Genomic DNA, 22,397 nt, shown 5'->3' on the forward strand with positions numbered 1-22,397 from the left:
TATTTTCATATTTATCAAATGTTTAGCCAAAAGGGCTACCCATCAGTCACTGTATGCGAAATTATTCTATAATAGTTACTCGACGAAAAGCCTGACGAAGTCGAAAAGTCAAATGATGATGACGGATTGAGTGGGAAAGCGATTGGTATTATCATTGGCGTTGTTTTCCTCTTGATCATAACTTTTATTATCACCTACTGCTGCTGGTTTTGGTGTAGGAATACAGGTTGCTGTCCCTGCTGTGACGATATACCCAAAGATGCGAAGGGTACGAAGGTTGGCAACATGATGTCAAAGTGAGTGACCATAAATGATTTGAATAGTTTATGGGAAATTTGTTCACGAATGAGTAATGTAAATCAACGCCTATGTAAATAATCTCATCGTAATTTCAGCAACAAATAACGCGTGATCTGTGAACTTTGAAATATGAGCGTTCGATATGACTTTCATATAGACCCATAACTCCCATTCGTTTTCCGAATAATACCTCGTAAATGTCTATACTCCTAATCAAATCATGATCCAACATTACGTGAACATTTACAATGACTCCAGTCACTTTCCCTGAATAAATATTAGATAGAATAGACAAGGGTTTTTTTAGTAACGGTTAATTTCCTTATCTAATCTTTACAATAGCACCCAGACAATGTCGGATAAAATTCCAATCGTATTTGTGTTGACAGTTTTGTACCCGGAATGAGAAAGGACAAGGACGGAAAGATGAGATACTACAAACCAACAGATGAAGAACTATCGGCTTTAAAAGAAGGCGGTGAAAACGTGGCAAATGTGTATTTTTAACACAACTCTCTAGCAATTTTTCCGCGATTTCGCTACATCCGTTTAATCCGTTTGACAAAACAATGTATCACAGTCGTTATTTCTTTTAGAAGAATAAACGTTTGCTTAACGTATCAGCTCAACACAATTCTATTTCGAATTAAAGTGTTGTTTTTTAAGTCTTTTCAATCAACTATGCAAACTCGTTGTCTCCGAGAATTTGTTATTTTGACCCATTTGAATTTCTTTGTATTTTCTTAGAATAGAACAACTACCTGCATTGTAACAGAAATAATACTGCACATTGAAAATATTTACGCGCTCGAAAAATCCTTGGAATATTTCGTGCGTGTGATATATATGGGTTTTCTCTCTATTTTTGGAAGGTTAAAGGCATATTAAGTGCGTCACACTGGCAATAACATTCCGGACAGCGCAAAAGAAAAGCACTTAAAATTGACGTCACGAAAAATAGCCCCAAACCATTTCTCGGTCGTCTGATATTTTTCATTCACATCAAAATGAAACGCGACAAACCCTGAAAAGGTCAATCTAACTATGTGTACTACTTTATTAAGCATTTACATTGTCAAATTTTGGTTTGAAATAATCCCCATCAAATCCCAAAGCGCGTTAACATGAATGGGATGATTATTTTGAAATATCTGTATATATCACATCGTGTCCTTCGTGATTTTCCCGAAAAAATAGAGGCCGGGGGCATGAGTTCATACCTACGAATTTCCAGTAAGAGTATAAAAATGAATAATAGAGGCGCGCATACTGATTAATCCACTGTAACCATGGTGCCAAAACACATATTGATGTTTTGATAATAATGTCCAATCAATCCCAATAATGATGAGAAAAAATAGATGAATGATTGAATCTATAAAAGAATAACTCCATTACAGAATTATTTGTTATTACAATGTCCACAGATATAAACCATATTTGTAAATACGACATATCCCCCAATATATGTAACGTGGAATAAATCATCCGAAAAGTATACATGTTGTCGTGTAATTAGAAATCGTTACCGGGTAGTTTAGAGTTTAACTACAGACGTACTGGTACGCGGAATTATCTGCATATAATGTTTTGAATGTTATTGTTTTCTCAGTAAAATGCCATTCTATTGATGGATAAATAGAATGATCTACATAGCGTATGCTTGAACCCGTAATCCAACTCGAGCGCATTAGTCATTCAGCAGTACCAACCGACGACACTTCCTGGAATTTGCGGTTTTATTATGCAGCGCGTGTTGATAATATTATTGTCAGGCATATGCGACACGGACTCGTCTAGAAACACAAACAGGCATATTCGCGTGCTATAAATGCTCATGACAAACGGCGGACCGATCATCAGTCAACTATCAGTCGAGAATTTCGGAAGTGTTTGAGAAGCCAATTTCTAAAAGACCGCGAGGATATCGGTAATAAGACGTTTGAAGTTGTTTACTCTTTCGCTTGTAGCGGTTGTATGTACGATTAAAGAATATGAGGAATTTAGCGATGGAATTCAGGCGTCCATTCCAAACTGGCTTACCCGTGGATAACCGTGTGAGCCGTGATGATGATAAGTCTCCATTGTGTAACATGTGCGGGCTAGGGTTAGAGAAATTATCATCGGCGGTGACAGTTTACCAACCGGCAGCTGCTTGTAAACAACGCCTGATGGCAAAACTGTACGAGACAAACTTTGGACATTACATTATGTTCTATCAGCACCGCAAATACAGCAAACCGTTTGCATTTATAAATCTAAAAAACTTTTACATTCAGATGGATGACCACACACGGACATTTAATGTCATCACAAAAAATAACTGCGATGTATTCGGAAATATTTCGTTTACGGTGAATTCGGACAAAGATTCCGAAACGTGGAAAAGTGAACTGTCTTGCTACGAAGTGAAATTACAAGAAGGTGCGAAAAGATCTTCAATCCCGAAAGTGCCATTGATGCCTACGTTGGAAGAAGATGGAGACGAGGATTAAAGCGATTTTAACTGTGATATTGCTATCTAATTGTGATGCCATTGTGTTCAGAAAATCTACCAATTTAAAAATAACTGGACTATTTTCATAGTATCGCGATATATGTTAATGTTAGTCTACCTGTTTAAGTGGGGTGTTAAGTAAATCAATATTTCGGAACATCAGATGAAATGTTATCTGTAATAGAATTAGCTCAATTCCTATCAATAGTTGATTGGAATAAGTGGGGTGATAGGCGAGGACGTGGTATCAAAATTCGAATTGCCCTGATGTATTAAAGTATAATTTGTATGTATAAGATAAAAATTGATTAAAGTACGAGGTAAAATGAATTAACAGGTTCTTTATCTTAGTCTTCGTATAAGAAGCATAGCTCGACCGTTAGTGCTGTCCCTATGTTGCTGGTGAACATGTGAATTAACTTATCACCTCACGTTCACTGCTAATGAAAGCGACCAGCACTTGACGGTCACCAACGTGGGATGACCGGACTTCTTTAACAAATTCAGACCAGAGATTTTTAGTGCTGGTGTATTTTGTTATCTAATTTTTACTGAATTCTATACGTTAACCGGAAATTGTTTGATAAGAACAAAAAAACGCTTAAAGAAAACGATTAAAATTCCAACCACTGTGCTGACAATTTTCTGCCCGGAATGAGGAAAGACAATGAAGGAGATACTGGACTGATCGGCATTAAAAGATGGCGGTGAAAAATATGGCCGACATATTTTCAAAATAACTCTCTAGCAATTCTTCTTTAACGTAAATGCGGATCAATTATTCAATATCTTAAGAATATTCAGACTAAAATACGTATATATCACTGCGCAATGAATCACAGAAACGGACACCAAACTGCGCTCGTTTTTTGCGGGCGTATTGCCGTCGACACGCAGTCAGCAGTGACACAGTGAAAAAATAGTTTTTTTTTAATGCGTCTGCTTAGCAAAATATTGATTTAACACCGTTTATTGACATACCATACAGGCGAAGTCTATTTCAGTTTTGATGTGTTTCAATGTCATCATCACAAACTGTCAAATTCTCTAATTAAAAACGAACTGGAAAAAAAACGTTGGATTTGCATTTATCATATTCATTCAGAATATCACTGTTCACAAAATGCCTTAAATTATACAGATCTTAATTAAAGCGACAATTAAATCTTAAATCAATAAAAACGGAGATAATGATGATACAAATGGGCGTAAAATTATCTTAGATACTCGGTCACCGAATTGCCAATATAATCTATTAGAAAAAAAGATAATGCATTCTGGGAAAAAAGGAAAACGACTTTTTCCTCGCGTTTATAGTAAGTTGCGTGAGAATGGACCCATTCTCGGAAAAGAAAAATTGTACGGTGCTGCCATCTTGTATGTTACGATTCTAGCACTGGCAGTTGATAATTTGATGGGATTCGAACCTACTACCCCTTGTGCCCTTGACCTTACAATTACGGCAAAATGGCCTTGGGGAATGAAATTGTAGCTGCTGCGTCTTCTGTCGAGGTTTGTAGCTTGGTTTTACGATAAATTACGAATATTTTCTGTTTTAACGAAACTTCATGTATAGTTTTATCAACCTTTAATGTTCAAGGTTGTTGAAATATCTGCAGATTTTATGTAATTCGCTCGAAACTAGTTCTACTACGTGGTCTGCGTGAAATCTGTTAAGACAAGTCAATTCGAATTATTAATCACAGACAGTAGGCATGTCAACTGAAATGAAATTGATCTTTTTTTTAGCCTGAAGAGGAAGAGGAAGAAGTTGACTTAGAGGTAAGTCTACCATTCAATCTATGAAAATACAACTCCGCACAACCTAGAAAAATTCTCGACTCCTGGCTAATAGTAATATTACAGTAAGAATTGAGGAAGAAGGTGCTAATGACAGGCGTCTTCGATTATCATTTCAGGACCCTCGCGACAAGGTGAAGGAAAGATGTCAGGCGACTAAGGAATGTCAGAAACATCTGGATGAATACGAACGCTGTAACGAACGAGTAAACAGTAAATCAAACACTAGTGAAACATGCGCTCAGGAACTGTATGACTTTATCCATTGTGTCGATCATTGCGTAAGTATAATCATCATTCGAACCATTTGATAGCAGCTGATGTTTCACTAGGTCATCGAACCTGATAGCATCCCTTCCCATTTTAGACTGAAGAAGGGTGGTAGTGACCACCCGAAATAGTGGGATTTTAACTATTATTGTTTTATCACGGATATTGTGAGCTACAATTGGTTTTTATTTATTCCGGTTCTATTCAATTACAGGCAGCGCAGAAGGCGTTTGAAGGCACAAAATGAAGACGTTAAATTTAGGAAATTTCAATTGATATAACAATGATAAATTAGAACAATTACTAGACCAACAGATGTAATAATGATTAGTGGTGTGTTGTGTGATTAGATTAATGTATGATGTAAGCAGTTCTTTAAATATTAAACATGTTTTATTGAAAATCAGTGAATGTGTCTTTTTTAGCCCACTTGGGACTTTAGTCCCAGCGGGCTATTGCGTTCACTTGTCGTCCGTCCGTAGACGGAATCCAGTTATTTTGGGAAGTTTTGAAGACGCTTCAAGGTAACGTCTTGATATTTGGGTTACACGTGTATCTACCCTAGACACATCTTCAGCCCAAAAACTGGCCCTGTCAGAATCAAGATGGCTGACTGGCAGCCATTGTTGTTCACCAAAATCAGCACTTTTTACACATTTTTTAACTTTTCGAGGGAAATTTTGAAGACGCTTCGATCAATTACCTTGATCTTTCGGATATATATGAATCCCCCAGGGCCCATCAACGAAACAAAAATTGGGTCGGTCGGACTCAAGATGGCCGTCCTATAACCTTTTTAGTGCCCAAAAATGTTAATTTTTGCCCGAATTCTGAGTCCTGTAGCTTCCTACTGGTTTACCATTTCTCATCGCAATTTGTGATGGGTATTCTTTGGAAAGGGATGTTTTATACCTCAGACTGGCATTTTTCATCAGCCAATTATGACGCAATTGGCGGCCATCTTGGTGTCACCAGTACTCATTCGTAAGTGGGAAAAAGTTTTTCCACATTATATTGATACCTAAGCGTATTTTGCTACCACAATCAATTAGAAAGTTGTAGCTCATAACGTGTTCTATGATTGTGGTGAGTTTCAAGGTAATTGGATTTCGTATATGGCCACCAGGGGGCGTTGAATAATACAATATCTTAGCATTTCTTTATTATATTCGTACCTATGCATATTTTGTAACCACAATCAATTGGAAAGTTGTAGCTCATGACATCATCTATGATTCTTGTGAGCTTTAAGGACATTTGTTTTTCTATATGGTCACCAGGGGGCGTTGAATAGTAGAATAACTTAGTATTTCCTTATTATATTGGTACCTAGGCATATTTTGTTACCATGATCAATTGCAAAGTTGTATTTCATGACATTTTCTATGATTGTGGTAAGTTTTGAGGTCATTGGGTTTTGAATATGGTCTCCAGAGGGCGTTGAATAGTAGAATAACTTAGTATTTCCATATCAATTTGGTAACGAGGCATATTTTGTTATCACAATCAATTACAAAATCGTAGCTGCTGACATGTTCTATGATTGTGGTGAGTTTCAAGGTCATTGGTTTTTGTATATGGTTGCCAGGGGCGTTGAATATTGAAATTGTTAGATTGTTGAACATTTGGAACCACTTCCCAAGTGGGCATGGTGTCCCTGGACCCCTAGTTGGACTTTTTTGTCGGTGTGCTGTCACAAGATCAATCAAATCAGATTTTTTTTCTCAGATGTTTGACACTTTTTTATGGATGAGGTGCAACTTCAGTACTAGGGTATACAGTACTTTACCAGCTGGCACCATCTTCGCTTGCTGGGGTTTTTTTAAGTCTGACTACCAGTCCAGTCGTTACGGGTTACTAGACCACTTTTTAGTAGTCGTATCGTTGCCTCCCGCTGATGCTGCTTGTGAGGTATGGCGAGAGGCAATCCAACTCTGGCAAGCGAGGATAGCTATATAGCTTACCCCGAACATATAAAGGCCTTATAGGCCTTTTTATGAACACTCGATTAGTATATTCGAGTATGCAAAACGTTTTTATGAGCATGGATTATGTCATAATCCGTCATTTTTATGAACATTGGTTATCATAATCGATTAGCATACTCAGCATACTCGCTCGGCGAGCAAGTATGCCGATTATCTAATCCAACCGATTATGGTGTTCTCGGTAGAAGTCGCTGCTGAGTAGGCCATAATTGAATAATTTCTACCTGGCGTTTTTATCAACCAACATACCCGGTTATGCTAATTGACACTAATCGGCTATATAATCTAAATAGCTAATCTATTTCGATTTTGCTGGTTCATAAAAAGGCCTATAGTTTCTTAGGCCCCGAAGTTGCCAATGAAATAAAGATTGAATTGAATTGGTTTTCAGTTCGTGACCGGATCAGCTCTTGTCAAGGTCGGTGCCCGTAGAAGACCGGTTTTTTCATCTAGGGCAATCTTAAGACCTGCTTCATATGGCGTCACAAGCCCCGAGGCTTGTCACGCCATATTGGGGCTTGACACGCCATGTGGTAAACATAAAATGAAAATCAAATCCTAGTCGACTACGTCTCGCGGGTTTTTCTTCCGAAGTTGAAATATTCGATTGGATATTTATTTGTCATAGATGATTTACAACGTACTATATATACGTAATAAGAACTACATATTACATCGCATATATGAAAATGATTTGATTCAGAAGATTACTTTTAATCAATAACTTATAACGAGTAATGTTTGAATCAAACTTTATTTGATATGAATTTCATATTTTGTAAGAATCTGATGGAACAGGAAAATTGAATGAGTTTTACAGAATAAAAATTTTTAATTTACTATCTTACATTTCAATGAATCATTCATCTATTTCACATGATTTGTTGATCAATTAGTCTTAGAAGAACATAGTTAATGTTAGAAAAACATATATGGTGAGCCAGGCTCCAATCTAGTGTGATCTGCAGTCAATATGGCTCCTAAAATCGCTAAGCCTTCTACATGGCGTGTAAGGCCCCAAATGTTCTGCAGCCAATATGGCGTGTCAAGCCCCAAATTGTCTGCAGAATAGCTTCAATAATTGAAACATGGTTTGTCAATAATTTAGTCTTAGAAAAAAAGCAATACTGTTAAAAAAAACTGGTCTAAAATCACGCTGTCTTCTACATGGCGTGTCAGGCCCCAAATATTCTGCAGCCAATATGTCAAAGCCCCAAACGGTCTGCAGAATAGCTTCAATTGAAACATGGCGTGAGAGGACCCAATCGATCGGGTTTCCGTAAAAACAAATTAATAATTGTCACTATTTTTCTTAACTGTTCAAACATTAATCATTCAACATGGTTTGTCAAGCATTTAGTCTTGACAAGCAAAAACTGTTACATAAAGCTCCTAAAATCACGCTGTCTTCTACATGGCGTGTCAGGCCCCAAATGTTCTGCAGAATGCTTCAATTGAGACATGGCACGAGAGGACCCGAACGGTTTTCCCTACAAACAAATGAATAATTGTCATTAATTGTCTTAAATGTTCAAAGATTTATCATTCTATATGGTTTGTCAATCATTTAGTCTTAGAAAAAAGCAAATACTGTTACATAAAGCACCTAAAATCACGCTGTCTTTTACATGGCGTGTCAGGCCCCAAATGTTCTGCAGCCAATATGGCGTGAGAGGACCCGAACGGTTTTCTATGGAAGCAATTAAATTATATCTTTAGTTTCAATTAGTTATATATTGTTTATGATTTGATAATCACAAAGTGTTAGAAAGCCAAACAAATTCTGCTAGAAAAACTGCGATTTGTCTTCTATGTGGCGTGTCAAGCCCCGAACGTTCTGCAGCCAATATGGCGTGTCAGGCCCCGAACGGTTTTCCGTACAAACAAATGAATAATGTCATTAATTGTGTTAAATGTTCAAAGATTTATCATTCTACATGGTTTGTCAATCCTTTAGACTTAGACAAAAGGCAAATATTGTTTCAAAGAACTCCTAGAATCACGCTGTCTTCTACATGGTGTGTCAGGCCCCAAAGTGTTCTGCCGCCAATATGGCGTGAGAGTACGCGATCAGTTTTCTATGGAAGCAACTAATTGTCACTAATTATATCTTTAGTTTCAATTAGTTATATGTTGTTCATAATCATAAAGTCTTAGAAAACAAAACAAATAGTGCTAGAAAAACCGCGATTTGTCTTTTGCATGGCGTGTCAAGCCCCGAACGTTCTGCAGCCAATATGGCGTGTCAGGCCCCAAATTGTCTGCAGAATAGCTTCAGTTTACATGGTGTGAGAGGACCCGATCGGTTTTCCGTAGAAATAAATGAATAATTGTGACTGATTATCTTAAATTTCAATCAGTAGTACAATAATCATTAAGTCTTAGAAATAGGTTTATAAATCGTTGTTTTTATTTTGTTCATATATAAAAATATACAAAAATCGCTTTGGTAAATGTAGCTAATGATCTCCTGATCGTCTCGCACCATAACGGAAACCTGCAAAAAACATATTCGAAGAATTTTACATAAAAATCTTAAGTAAAAACGTGATATAATTTTCTTTCAAAGTGGTTGCACTGAACGGAATACTTCAAAATAGCGTATAAGTACCGGTACTGGGTATATATTTAGACAATAAGTTAAGAAAAAAAATAGAAATTCATTACACATTGACATACCAGTACTTATAATTATCTCATTCAGGTTTTACACGTCGTATCGGACTTAAAAACGTGGTCCGTTCGACGCTAACATATATCTTCGTTCCGTGTGAATTATATATAGTCTGCATTTTACTTGGGGTTTGTGACGCATGTCAGATATGGCGTGACAAGCCCCGGGGCTTGTGACGCCATGTTCTGCTGATTCTTAAGATTGACTTCACTCTGTTTTTCAATTCCGAAATTCTTTCATCAAAATACAACACGTCTTCAGTCGAGGACAGGGTTGATTTTTGTTTGCCTGGTAAAAAATGGCACGGATAAAGTGTTCTAAACAGAAAGTTGTTTTTTTGACCTGGTTTATTATCGCTGCTGTATATGCTAGATCACCGAATGGCGGTAATGTCAATAATGAAGTGAATGTAACTGTAGACAATCTTCGTATAACTCAAGTCACTGATGAGCGATTTCTTAGTGTTGCGGTAGATGCTTCGGGTTTGGCAAATCATTGGGCAAGAGTTGATTTGAAGTAAGTCACGAATAGGCTAATAGTAGAGATTAACGTTTGGGAAGGGAACAAAGGCAAAGTAGTGATCATAGTGATTCTTAGTCTGAATACCAGTCGTTGTTGCGGTTCCCTACGTTGTTTGGGGAACGACGGCTAGGTACTAGACTAAGTGATTCTCGATTCCAAGATTTTTAGTGGGTAGCAAGCGTCTGTGAATATATTCAATCCATGGTGACATTTCAATTTATTTCCCTTTCAGCAATCCTGAACTGTTGGTAATTGCGCAAGCTCTTGAACCGTTGTATCTTCGTGTCGGTGGCACAGTTGAAGATTCATTGTATTTTGATGAGGAATTCACTGTAACTGAATTTGACAATGTTATAGATGATGAGTTGTTAGTTGATGAAAGGAGAGTTTTACCATTAGACAAAGCAATATTTAATGGTGAGCTAGTATCAAGAAACCTTAGATTGAAATGGTTAAAATCATCTTACTGTTAAAACAAACAAAATTTTTTTTCATATTTTCAGGAAATGATTGGGATAAACTGAATACATTCATCCAAAAATTGCCTAGGACTGAGCTCTATTTTGGTTTGAATGTCCTAATAAGGAAAGATGGTGCTTGGGATCCGTCAAATGCACTCAAGCTATTTCAGTATACTGAAAGGAAAAACTATTCTGTAAATTTTCAGCTCGGAAATGGTGAGACCACGGAGGAAATTGTAGGGCTTTGAAAGATTTTCTTTGAATTCTACTTCTTAATGTGCTGTGCTGTTTATTTCAGAACCAACTGATTTCAAGCATATATTCCATACAGAGTTGACCCCTGAACAAGATGCGGCTGACTTCATTAAACTGCGAAGTATTCTCAACAAATTTCCGAAATTGAAGAACAGTAAATTGGTTGGGCCCGATTCCAATGACCCAAGAAAACTAAGAAACCTTCAATATTTCACTAAGTATGTTATACATGTAGTTTGTAAGAATATCTTAATGAGTTTTGCTCATCTTCAAATGATATAAAGAAACTAATTTCAGATTCATCAAACATGCTGCCCCCTATGTAAATGGAACTACCTGGCATCAGTAAGTTTAGATTTTCTCAAAATCCTATGTATGGGCATTATTGATAATGGATATATGATAGAAAGAAACTTGTTGATTTATTACAGATATTATACTAATGGAAGGACTGCTACATTGGATACTTTTGTTGATGCTGATTTGTTAGATACATTAAGAAAGTCAATAGAAAACACGGTATCAGTAGTTCATAATGTGAAACCGAAATGTCAAGTTTGGTTGGGAGAGACAAGCTCCACATATGGTGGAGGAACAGAAGGATTGTCTGATCGTTATGTCGCTGGCTTCATGTAAGTTTTTGGCATTATTTTCTGATATTAAAGTGGCCCGAAAGTCATGATTGTGTCACACACACACTGGAACTTTATTACAGGTGGCTTGATAAACTGGGTTTGTCTGCCAGATATGGACTCAGTGTTGTAGTAAGACAGTCTCTCATACATGGACACTATGCACTGATAAATGACGATTACTCTCCACGACCTGTAAGCGCATGTATATAAATTCAAAACTCTTCTATGAAAACATCCTATAGTATTCCGTGTAGGATATTACATGACAAATACAACTTTTTATTCTTAGGATTTTTGGCTTTCTTGGATCTACAAAAACCTTGTCAGCAAATACGTCCTGGATGTAATTGTCAAACCCCAAACAAACAAAGTGCGACTGTATGCTCATTGCATAAAATCCCAAGCGTAAGTGTTTATGATACTTAACTTGGATAATTTTTGATATTGAAGAAACCACTCATCAGAATAACCATCTGAACTGTGATCTACTTGTAATTATTGCTTGAATGAAATTTTTGATTGTATGATATATTTTAAAGATCTGGCTATCCAAAGAATACTGTGGTTTTGTATGGAATGAATCTAATGAACAGTGATGTAAATATCAACTTGCCAGTAAAGCTATTTGATAAAGGAGCATATCTTTATTTGTTGACCCCTCATGGTCCAGAAGGCCTCAGAAGCAAGTAAGTAATAAAAGGCTTTTGACTTTGAGCTTTTGACACCATATTGTCACAAACCACTATGAAATTTCAAATGCATTGATTTGCCGTATATTTCCTTCAGATTAGTTGAGCTCAATGGAGAAGCACTTCTGCTGCCAGAGGGTAAATGGTTTCCACCACTGCAGAGCAAAGTTTATATTCCACCAGGAAAACCTATTCGTATGCCTGCTAAGACGTTTGGTTTTGTAACTCTCCTTTCTAAGACGGACAATGTCTGTAATTCTCTAATTTGAAACATATCAAACCAAGTATCAACGGGGTATTCATGAAATATTTGAAGAGTTTTGATTTCGACTGTGGATGGTATATTATAGGATGAAACCATCCAACTTTCAAAGATGAGATTTCATATTCTTTTTCTAATTCTATTGCAAGAGATTTGAGTTATTTATTTATTCTATTTATCAATATATCAAAACTTTTACACATTTATACATGTTTTTAGAAAAATCCTTACATATCGAAGGAATGAAATTCTTTACATCACTGGTAGGATGCTTGTACTTTGTGTAGGTTATCTTCACTCAAAGTTGATATGATTTTTATGGACTTTCGCTTTAGCGAAGTCCATAGTTTCCATAATAATGTAGTATATGATGATAGTTACATTGGACTTCAATCGATCAGGATCAAATCAACCCAGATAACCGTTCGATTCAGATGTTTGTTGAAAATCTTTTGACGAAACTATGAAATACATAACATCCAACTCAGATATCACTTAAGTCTGTCATATCATTACGGCCCCAAAATAAGATTCGGCTCGAGCGGAGTTTAGTGTATTGAGCGAAGAATAAAATCGTGAACATTTATTGTTGAAAATAATGTATTAGTCACAACACCGTAGTATGATGATGACTGTTTTAATGTACCATTGAAATCGAATATAATAAAATCGCACATTTATAAAGAACTAGGGTTCCAGGGACACCATGCCCACTTGGGAAGTGGTTCCAAATGCTCAACAATCTAACAATTTCAATATTCAACGCCCCCTGACCATATACAAAAACCAATGCGAAACCTTGAAACTCGCCACAATCATAGAACATGTCAGCAGCTACGATTTTGTAATTGATTGTGATAACAAAATATGCCTCGTTACCAATTTAATATGGAAAAACTAAGTTATTCTACTATTTAACGCCCCCTGGTGACCATATTCAAAACCCAATGACCTCGAAACTTATCACATTCATAGAACATGTCATGAACTACAACTTTGCAATTGATCATGGTAACAAAATATGCCTAGGTACCAATATAATAAGGAAATGTTAAGTTATTCTACTATTCAACGCCCCCTGGTGACCATATAGAATAACCAATGTCCTTAAAACTCGCAACAATAGTAGATGATGTCATGAGCTACAACTTTCCAATTGATTGTGGTTACAAAATATGCATAGGTACGAATATAATATAGAAATGCTAAGATATTGCATTATTCAACGCCCCCTGGTGGCCATATACAAAATCCAATGACCTTGAAACTCACTACAATCATAGAACACGTTATGAGCTACAACTTTCTAAATGATTGTGGTAACAAAATACGCTAAGGTATCAATATAATGTGGAAAAACTTTTTCCCACTTACGAATGAGTACTGGTGACACCAAGATGGCCGCCAATTGCGTCATAATTGGCTGATGAAAAATAACTGTCTCAGGTATAAAACATCCCTTTCCAAAGAATACCCATCACAAATTGCAATGAGAAATGGTACAAAAGCTACAGGACCCCGAATTCGGGCCAAAATTAACATTTTTGGGCACTAAAAAGGTCATAGGACGGCCATCTTAAGTCCGATCGACCCAATTTTTGTTATGCTGATGGGCCCTGGGGGGATTCACATATATCCGAAAGATCAAGGTAATTGATCAAAGCGTCTTCAAAATTTCCCTCAATAAGTTCAAAAATGTGTAAAAAGTGCTGATTTTGGCGAACAACAATGGCTGCCAGTCGGCCATCTTGATTCTGATAGGGCCAGTTTTTGGGCTGAAGATGTGTCTAGGGTAGATACATGTGTAACCCAAATATCAAGACATTACCTTGAAGCGTCTTCAAAACTTCCCAAAATAACTGGATTCCGTCTACGGACGGACGACGGACGAAAAGTGAACGCAATAGCCCGCTGGGACTAAAGTCCCAAGTGGGCTAAAAAATTGAAACTTAGTTTTATTCGTCGTAAATATGTTCATTAGTCCATGTTTGAAGTTAGTTTTGTGGAAGCACATAGTTCTTCGGTCTTCACTTTGGTCATGAATAGTTTTAGTTTTTCGTGAGAGGGTGTTACTAAAACGAAGAACTATGCACACCAGTTAATTTTTGTTAATTCCGGGTAATTTATTGTCGCAGCAAGATAGTATGATGGTAGTTTATGTGCTACTTTATGTACTACAGTAGACTCCGCCCGAATAGGATCCGATTAACCTGGAAAACCACTCAAATCGGATGTTCGATGATGCATAACATCCAACTCGGGTATCCCACAAGTCAATCAGATCTTTACGGTCCCAAGATGAGAGCCGACTCGGCAGAGTCTAGAGTATTGATCAAAGAATAAAATCGTAAGCATTTATTGGTGAAAAGAATGTATACAACAACGAAGTATGATGACAGTCTGTTATTAAAAAAACAAGGGTGGCAACTAATCTTTAATCTCAAAATGACCTCTCCACTGCAATCGCCTGTAATTCCAAACATTCTTAACCAATTCACATGAAATCAGCTTTAATACAAACTACTGCCGGTATCTAGAATTTCGTTTCTTGTTATGATCTATTTTCATATAAAACAAAATTTCAAAATTAATGAATTAACGGTATAGATATTTAAGATGTAATTACATAAAATGAAGGACTGCTCTGAAGCTAGTTAGCTAGTAAAAGTTGTATATTACATTTATTCATAATTGGGAATTATGTATTCAGAAAATTTCACAATAAATCAGGTTATCATGTCATATTTAGCGTTCTCACTTCTTAAAATCTGTATCCGGTTTTGGAAATGGACTCGGTGAGGACACTTGACACAATGCAAAATGGAGATTCCTTCAGCCTATGCGCAGTTTATAGCCTGTAATACCATGACACCTCATTCCAGTCGGAATAGCCGGCTACATGTTGAAAAGTCTCATATATGAAGAATATAGTTTTTTTAGTGATGATATCTTTATTACAATGAAAAATATAAAAAAAACTTTATAATAGTTATGAATTCAAATAATTTCATTAGTGGTTCTAATTCATAATACAATTACATAATACATCGACCATATGATAGTACCATATGTATTTCTATTATCTAGACTCATCATGAATCTTAATAACTTTTTTAGATAAAAATTTTCTAAAACTTACAGCTGATCATATATCAAAAATATATTCAAATAATATAGTTCATAGTATTAGAACATGTATATCGAACTCGAGTATTTCGATGGTATTTGATAACATTAATACACCTAAGGAGACGATTTCCGATACCGGGTGTTCCTACCTATGATACACATTATTTCTAAGCATTATGTAGGGAATATATTCAATATTATTTGAAGAATACGTACACTGAATAAATTCTTTGTGTATAGACAGATGATGTATCATTATTAGTTAATAAACATTTACAATTACAAGTAATTGAATATCCTTAAAGAGTATTCTTTTCTTTAGTTAGTATTTAACATGTTCTCTGTGATTGATTTTTACTTTATAACTTAGTAGCATTGCCATCATATTTCGTGAGCAATATTTTGCAGTAAGGTGAACATTTCAGGATGTAAATTTTTCAATTATATGTGACAAAACAATAACACTAACAACAAAATCAGGCAAACAATCACAACCTTTTATGATAAAAACCTTACAACATGATTTCAGGAACCTGCCCGAAATAATGGAATTACCGAATGAAATACAGAAGTATAACTACTATCGATAAAATCAAAGTATATAGACTTCTCTTAAAACAAAAGGTTTTAACAGTATAAAATTCATCCATCTTGACACAGAATTCATGTCCAAAATATTAAAATATTCACAGCATAATGTACTTAAACAATTACACTACTTTCTAGCTTATAGTAAAAAGTTACAGGAAACATAAGAAAACTCTCGGCATTCAAAAACAACACAACAGAATAACAGTTATTTTATTGCACTAAATATTTGCAAATTGAAAAGCTTGATGTTACTACATTTGTAGACATGTACAGATTTTCTATCCCTTTATTGAACTTTATGAATATAGTGCCATGGATGCAAAATTTTGACAAATTTTCCAATCATTTGCAGCATTCTCCACATTTGCTTTTGATTACAGGTATATCAATTTAAGAGTGCTAGAATAATAGCTGTGTGAGTAAGGGGATAATGCTGAAGGACGGTTTTTCTATGATCTTATTACTTTAGAAACAGTACACTATCACGTTGTATCTAGGCGTATCATTCGTAGTTTTAGACTATCAGCTAGTATACATGCAGCTTCATTTGAACCACCGCAGTAATGTGACGACGAAAATACAGTCATAAGTTTACCTTTCTGCTGTACCTGTATATATGTGAAAACAAATTACGACATTATATTTATTTTTCTCTTTCATATAAAAATCTATCCAAGTCCAATTTGATTCATTTCATCATTTCTTTCATTTCTGGAAAGTTGTTAAGCATTGGCTTACATTTATATACTGAATTGACTGAAGATTAGATGAGTGGACATGCATCTTACCTGGAAGCCAACTTGTTGAACTTCATGAGCTCGCACCACATGAGATAAATTATTCTTTTCAAGAAATGTAATAAGAGCCTCACAACTGAAGAAATTAGCAGTACCACGTCTAGTATTGTGTATATATCCTCTATTCTTTTCAAGTCTCTCAGTCAGTTCAGGAGTTACATTATCTGGACTACAAAAAAATCAATATTTTCTTTGAAAATGTGCTTTCCAATAAATTCTGAATAGATAAACAGTTATGGTACTCACTTAACTGGATCACTCCACAAGATTTCCCAGGCTAATCGGCTTTCAGCTTCTGGGTCCTCTAATGGAGCTGGAATACTATTGATATCATCAATACTTTCGCAAACATGAGGAGCTGGAATTCCACCATGGACACAAAATATCTGAAAGTCATTCAAAAATTCTCAAAAATTTGAACATTTACACAAAGATTAGCATTGAATTATGATATCAAATAAAATACCTTGTCATCAACAGTTGCAGCAATGGGCATGGAATCAAATACCGTATTTATTTCATCCCAAATTTGTAAACCTATCGTAGCCCCAAATTTGTCTATACATTCTCTGAAATGTCATCGAACATCAACAACATTCAATCTCAAATCAATGACAACCGAAATACTAATGCCGGTTAATTATGTTTATGTACTTACTGATGAAAAGTGAACATTTTCTGCACAGTTCGAACTTCATGATTGCCCCTCAGCAGATAGAACTTTTTGGGTGCAAGCAGTTTTTGAGCAAGCAGATAAGCAACCACCTAAAGAATTACCAGTGTGTAGAACAAAATTACGCTTTGTAGGACAAGTGGATATGTATTTCATACATTCGCAAGAAAAAATTTATTCGCCTATGATAAAAGTTAGTAATTGTACCTCTACACCACAAGTTCCACGGTCAACATAATCTCCAAGAAAAAGAAAATTGGCAGGAGTTAAATGTGGACCCATACGCCATAAAACCTTTTCGAAGCATACAAGATCTCTGAAGTTTCCATGTATATCCCCTAGAAAACGAATATTACGACTGAATGATGCGGCTAAAAGACGATGTAACATTTTCTTTCATCAATATTAACTTACCAAGAATGTAGGTAGGAGACTTCACTTTAATCAGTCGTGGTTCATCTAACATGATTTCTTTAACTTTTCGGCACAAAGCTAATAGACATTTTGCCAATGCCCTTTTCTCTACATTACCCCAGTCAAATGGTGGCTAAAGTGTAAAGACAATATCGTGTGCACAGTTGTGAGACGTGGGTAAATGTAATTCGCCAAACTTCAGAAAGAAACTCACCTTTCCCTCACCATCTTTGTCTGATTTAATTTGCCGTTCAAAATATCGTAAACCAGTCAACATTTCATTGGCATGAGACCTCTGACAAAAACATTAAGGTATTCTAATTCAGAAAATGCTAAAAATGTTACTCTCTACTACATTTAACTATACCTTGACATGATATATGAAAAATTCAACAGTAAAGTTCAATTCCAGCCCGCTTCATCATTCGAACAAACCTGATTAAAAGTATCCATGGAAGACATTCTTTCAAACCTCGATTTATTGCCTTCCAGTTCAACTTGAGTACTATCACTAACAGCTGTGGTACCTGAACACAAACACACATACATCAATGTTAATAAACACTCTACCCCCGTACATCAGATATCATGTACCGGTATGTCACATTTTTTGAAGAGGAAAATTACCTGCTAATTCCCAGATGGCCATGACATCAGACAATGTGCCAGTGCGACGTACTTTGATAGCATGAGTAGCAAGTTCATACGGTCTATCTTTACTAACTGGAGACAGTTGACAGGAGTACGGAAGTTTGAAGCCATCGTCAGATACAATTGAGCCTGAAAAACATAACAAAATAAACTGAGGCAAAATGTATATCATGAATGCCTGATATATGTTTAATATGTACATGTACCTGGAGGTTTGGAGATCAGATCAGATTTTCTTCTTTTTAACGGAGGTTTGAAAATGTTGAACGTGTCTTCTACCATGCTTTCACTTCTAAATGACAACGAAAAGAAAGAATACTTAGAACATACAACCAAACCAACTCATTATCCAGTTTTTTTTGTGTTAAAAGTATGACAGATTACTCTTGTTTTCGGTATCCAACTGTGCACGATTCACTGAGACGAAATAATACAGAAGTGCCGCGAAATTTCAGCTGGCCAACAGCTAACAGGAAGTCTGACATAGGAAGTTTATCGCGATGCTCATTACCAAAAACCCTGAAAATATATCCAGATAACAGCAATTTGTTAACAGCACTAGTATAATTCGATGTCTTCAAAAGTGATATTTTGTTTTTCTTAATTTTTTTAAACACAAAGGTGCAGTCACCAGTCAAAAAGTTTACAGCTTGTGAAAATGCATACACAGAACAAACAAAATAAGATAGCGGGTGCAAGATCGCGTTTATGAACATCACCACAAGACTTTCCTCACTCCCCTAGAGTCTTACTGCTTTACAGACAAAATGATGCATACTGTAGATAGTACCAAATATATTTTTGATAGTACACAAATCATATATGCAAACCATACTGCTTTAATCATGCAATAAAATTCCTAAATCACTGTTGGTTAATATTTTAGGATAGTGATTGATATAATATGCAATATATAATATGCTCTTCCATGCATCTTTTTACCAAAGATGGTTAACATCAAAATATCAATCAATAATAATGATGAATATTATAAGCACACAAATGATAAATATAACCTATGTACCAGTTTTTGTTAGAATCAACTAGAGAATCAGTAGTGCTTTCATCATCACTCCAGAATGTTCTGAAAGGGAAATGTGTTTATAAAGCTTTTCTAAGTTTGCCCCATGCTTTATTCATAGTGTTATATTTGTCACTTTGCTTATCAATTGTCGATTGTTAATCAAATCATACATCGTTATAGAGAATTATAGTGTACGTAAAGTGTGCCAATATTTGAAACATAGCTGCAGCGGGTTATCGCTAAGATTCCAAAAGTTTTTAGAGCATCCCCCTCTACAGATATATGTACAAGAAATCAGTAACTTATACGGATTACATGGGAAAATAAGCACAGATACGTTTCTGCAGAATTCATAGTCACAAGACTTAACGAGGAAATCATAATAAAAAATACTACTGAATACACCTTCAAAAGTGCAACGTTAATAGCTTACTTTGCATTAGCTTCTGCTTCTTTATCAACTGATTCATCATCAAGACTAAGTCCCTTGAATTTCCTTATATCTGACACTAAAGATCTGTAAAATACAAAACAAAATTTCTAATGTAAACAGATGTCATAACACACCCACACAAAGTGGTAGGAGTCTAGATAAGTGGATGATGGTTCCCACTACAAGTATGTGAGGATTAATGCTTTTGTCATTTGTCCGAGGCATTTTTGATACTTTAGAAAAATAATTAATTATTTTTTTCTCGCAGAAAGTACCTGAATTCAGAAAAATCGAGCAACCCATCACCATTAACATCGTAATATCTGAAGATATAACGACATCTCATTTCAGCTGGTGTTCCACCATGTTGTGTACAAGGTTCCATAGCAGACAATCCATACAGGAAATCGCGGTAACTTAGCATGCTCCTTTTTTGAATATCAAAAGCTCTGTATATAAAAGCAATGAAAATCACATTTAACTGACATCTTCAATCCCAAATTGTTTATAGAAATAATCTAGTTGAATTACCTGAATAGGCTTTCAATGAAGTTTTCATTGACACCTTTGGCAATCATGCATTTCATGAAATTTTCAAAATTCATCATTGTGCTCGGCGAACTGTGCTTCGAGAAATCTTCATAAATCCATCCTTGCTCTGAAACCAACAAATCTAATTTTTTTTCTGTTTTTCTGCTAGCTATAAAGTCCTCAGTAAAGATTTTTACCTTGTTTGTTGAAACGAGCACCCTTCACTAGTTGTTCTTGTGGTGAAAGTTGAGCCCCATCCACATTAATATTAACAGCTTCAAAATAATTCTCTTGAATTACCGGAACAGGCATTATACTAGCACCTAAAATTTCAAACATTTTTTCATAATTTAGCCTGTTTGTTCACAATGACAAAAACCATCTCAAAATCAAGATAACTCTCAATTCAGATAGAATTATTAGGTCACAATTGATGTCAAAGTTAAGAAGGATTTTCTATAGTATTAATCGAATGTGAAAATTACCTTTTTCTAAATATTGTACAAACTGAAGTGGTTCAATACCATGAAGGGAATGTTTCTCTTCTTCAAGTTCAGTTAAAGAGAACCATCGAGAGAACTCATCAACTGTCTGTACTACTAGTAACGGATGAGTAAGGTATGTAATTTGAGTATACGTGTTGCTAAGATTATCTCCTGAAGGCAAACGATGCAACTGAACTCGAAGGACACCCTGCAGACTTATTCTTGTTCCAGCAACCTTTTAAAAAGTTATATAAAAACCATATTAACAATATTGGAAGCTATTTAACAGATATGCATGAAAGAGGTGCTGAGCACATGATTAAAATCGCAATTCATGCGCATATGCAATTCAAAATCAAGTGCCCATGTACATTAAACTATAGAAGGGAGATTTCCGAGAACCAGAAGGTAAAGATTTTACCTCAGCTGCAATCCTTAGTGCAGCAGACTTGAAACTTTCATTGTTCTGAACTGTACCAGTTGGAAGCCACCATCCCAGCGCTGATTGTTTCACTAGCAGGTACTTTCCATCCTCTTCCCGGGGTATCAATACACTCACAACGTTACTGAAAACCATCACAGTTCATCTAGCTAACTGAAAATTAATTGAATTATTAGTCAATTAACAAATTGAATAGACATAGGCCTAGTTACCTTGTCATCCAAGACTTACACCTTGACTAGAACAATGCTAGAAAAATTTTACCTGGTGAAATAATAATTTGACATTCACTCATGCAGTCACCAGTTGAACAGGTTTTAGCAGAGACCAAGACAGTACCAAGATCAACGACAGTCTAGCGGATAAGAGGAAAACATGTCAAAATATCTCAGTCAGAAATTTGCGCATATTCCCCGCATAACATCCACAGCACAACAGGTATGTAGATGATGGCGATGCATCGCTGCACTGTACAGTACATTTTTTATGGAGTCAAAGGCCCAGGCCTGAGCAGAGAGAGTAGCAGAAGCATCCTCCCTCGGCAGGGATTCGAACCCGATGACATCGAGAAGTACAACAGCGAACAACTACTAATTACAACAGAAGTGTGAGTCAGCCTCCAACAAGCCAGGAGACCTCCTTGGCTTAGGTTAGTCTATAGCTAGTAAACAATTCAAAATGTAGCAATTTCTAAATGTGTAGGATCGACCACATATTAGGTCTAGCTTTATTTCAACTCTTATGCCTATGTAGTAGGCCCTAGGCCTATATCATCTTAATTACCACAACGTTGCTGTGTTATACTTTGCTCTGCTTGTTCAACCGTGTCCAAGCTCTTTTTTGGCTTTCCTAATTGATGGCTATTAGACTTGGA

At 35.9% G+C, this 22,397-nt stretch overlaps 3 protein-coding genes across 5 annotated transcripts; 2 read left to right on the forward strand and 1 right to left on the reverse strand.

Moving 5' to 3' along the window:
* Positions 1–4,182: 4,182 nt before the first annotated feature.
* LOC141900217 (cytochrome b-c1 complex subunit 6, mitochondrial-like) lies at positions 4,183–5,273 on the forward strand. The gene is made up of 4 exons (XM_074787006.1): positions 4,183–4,309; positions 4,547–4,579; positions 4,717–4,878; positions 5,082–5,273. The coding sequence occupies exons 1-4, from the start codon at positions 4,265–4,267 to the stop codon at positions 5,112–5,114; spliced, it is 273 nt and encodes a 90-aa protein (XP_074643107.1). The 5' UTR covers positions 4,183–4,264; the 3' UTR covers positions 5,115–5,273.
* A 4,476-nt stretch (positions 5,274–9,749) lies between these two features.
* Positions 9,750–15,055, forward strand: LOC141898711 (heparanase-like). Of its 2 annotated transcripts, none has more exons than XM_074784768.1 (10): positions 9,750–10,045; positions 10,284–10,468; positions 10,555–10,728; positions 10,811–10,985; positions 11,065–11,112; positions 11,199–11,399; positions 11,483–11,594; positions 11,692–11,807; positions 11,942–12,088; positions 12,189–15,055. In XM_074784768.1, the coding sequence occupies exons 1-10, from the start codon at positions 9,828–9,830 to the stop codon at positions 12,358–12,360; spliced, it is 1,548 nt and encodes a 515-aa protein (XP_074640869.1). In that variant the 5' UTR covers positions 9,750–9,827; the 3' UTR covers positions 12,361–15,055. The 2 variants fall into 2 exon arrangements, with proteins under 2 accessions (XP_074640869.1, XP_074640870.1); XM_074784769.1 differs by having other exon boundaries at positions 11,217–11,399.
* A 221-nt stretch (positions 15,056–15,276) lies between these two features.
* LOC141899287 (uncharacterized) lies at positions 15,277–22,367 on the reverse strand. 2 transcript variants are annotated; one of them, XM_074785495.1, is made up of 21 exons: positions 22,307–22,367; positions 21,788–21,878; positions 21,503–21,676; positions 21,082–21,316; positions 20,794–20,919; positions 20,597–20,723; positions 20,341–20,514; positions 20,066–20,149; positions 19,633–19,692; positions 18,993–19,127; positions 18,815–18,900; positions 18,585–18,737; positions 18,393–18,484; positions 18,172–18,252; positions 17,958–18,090; positions 17,751–17,881; positions 17,529–17,635; positions 17,337–17,439; positions 17,117–17,256; positions 16,862–17,039; positions 15,277–16,681 (listed from the first exon to the last, which is right to left on the reverse strand). In XM_074785495.1, the coding sequence occupies exons 3-21, from the start codon at positions 21,656–21,658 to the stop codon at positions 16,556–16,558; spliced, it is 2,427 nt and encodes an 808-aa protein (XP_074641596.1). In that variant the 5' UTR covers positions 21,659–21,676; positions 21,788–21,878; positions 22,307–22,367; the 3' UTR covers positions 15,277–16,555. The 2 variants fall into 2 exon arrangements, with proteins under 2 accessions (XP_074641596.1, XP_074641598.1); XM_074785497.1 differs by lacking the exon at positions 19,633–19,692.
* Positions 22,368–22,397: the final 30 nt, after the last annotated feature.

This window comes from Tubulanus polymorphus, chromosome 2 (genome assembly GCF_964204645.1).
Source record: "Tubulanus polymorphus chromosome 2, tnTubPoly1.2, whole genome shotgun sequence".
NCBI classification, from domain to species: Eukaryota; Metazoa; Nemertea; class Palaeonemertea; order Tubulaniformes; family Tubulanidae; genus Tubulanus; species Tubulanus polymorphus.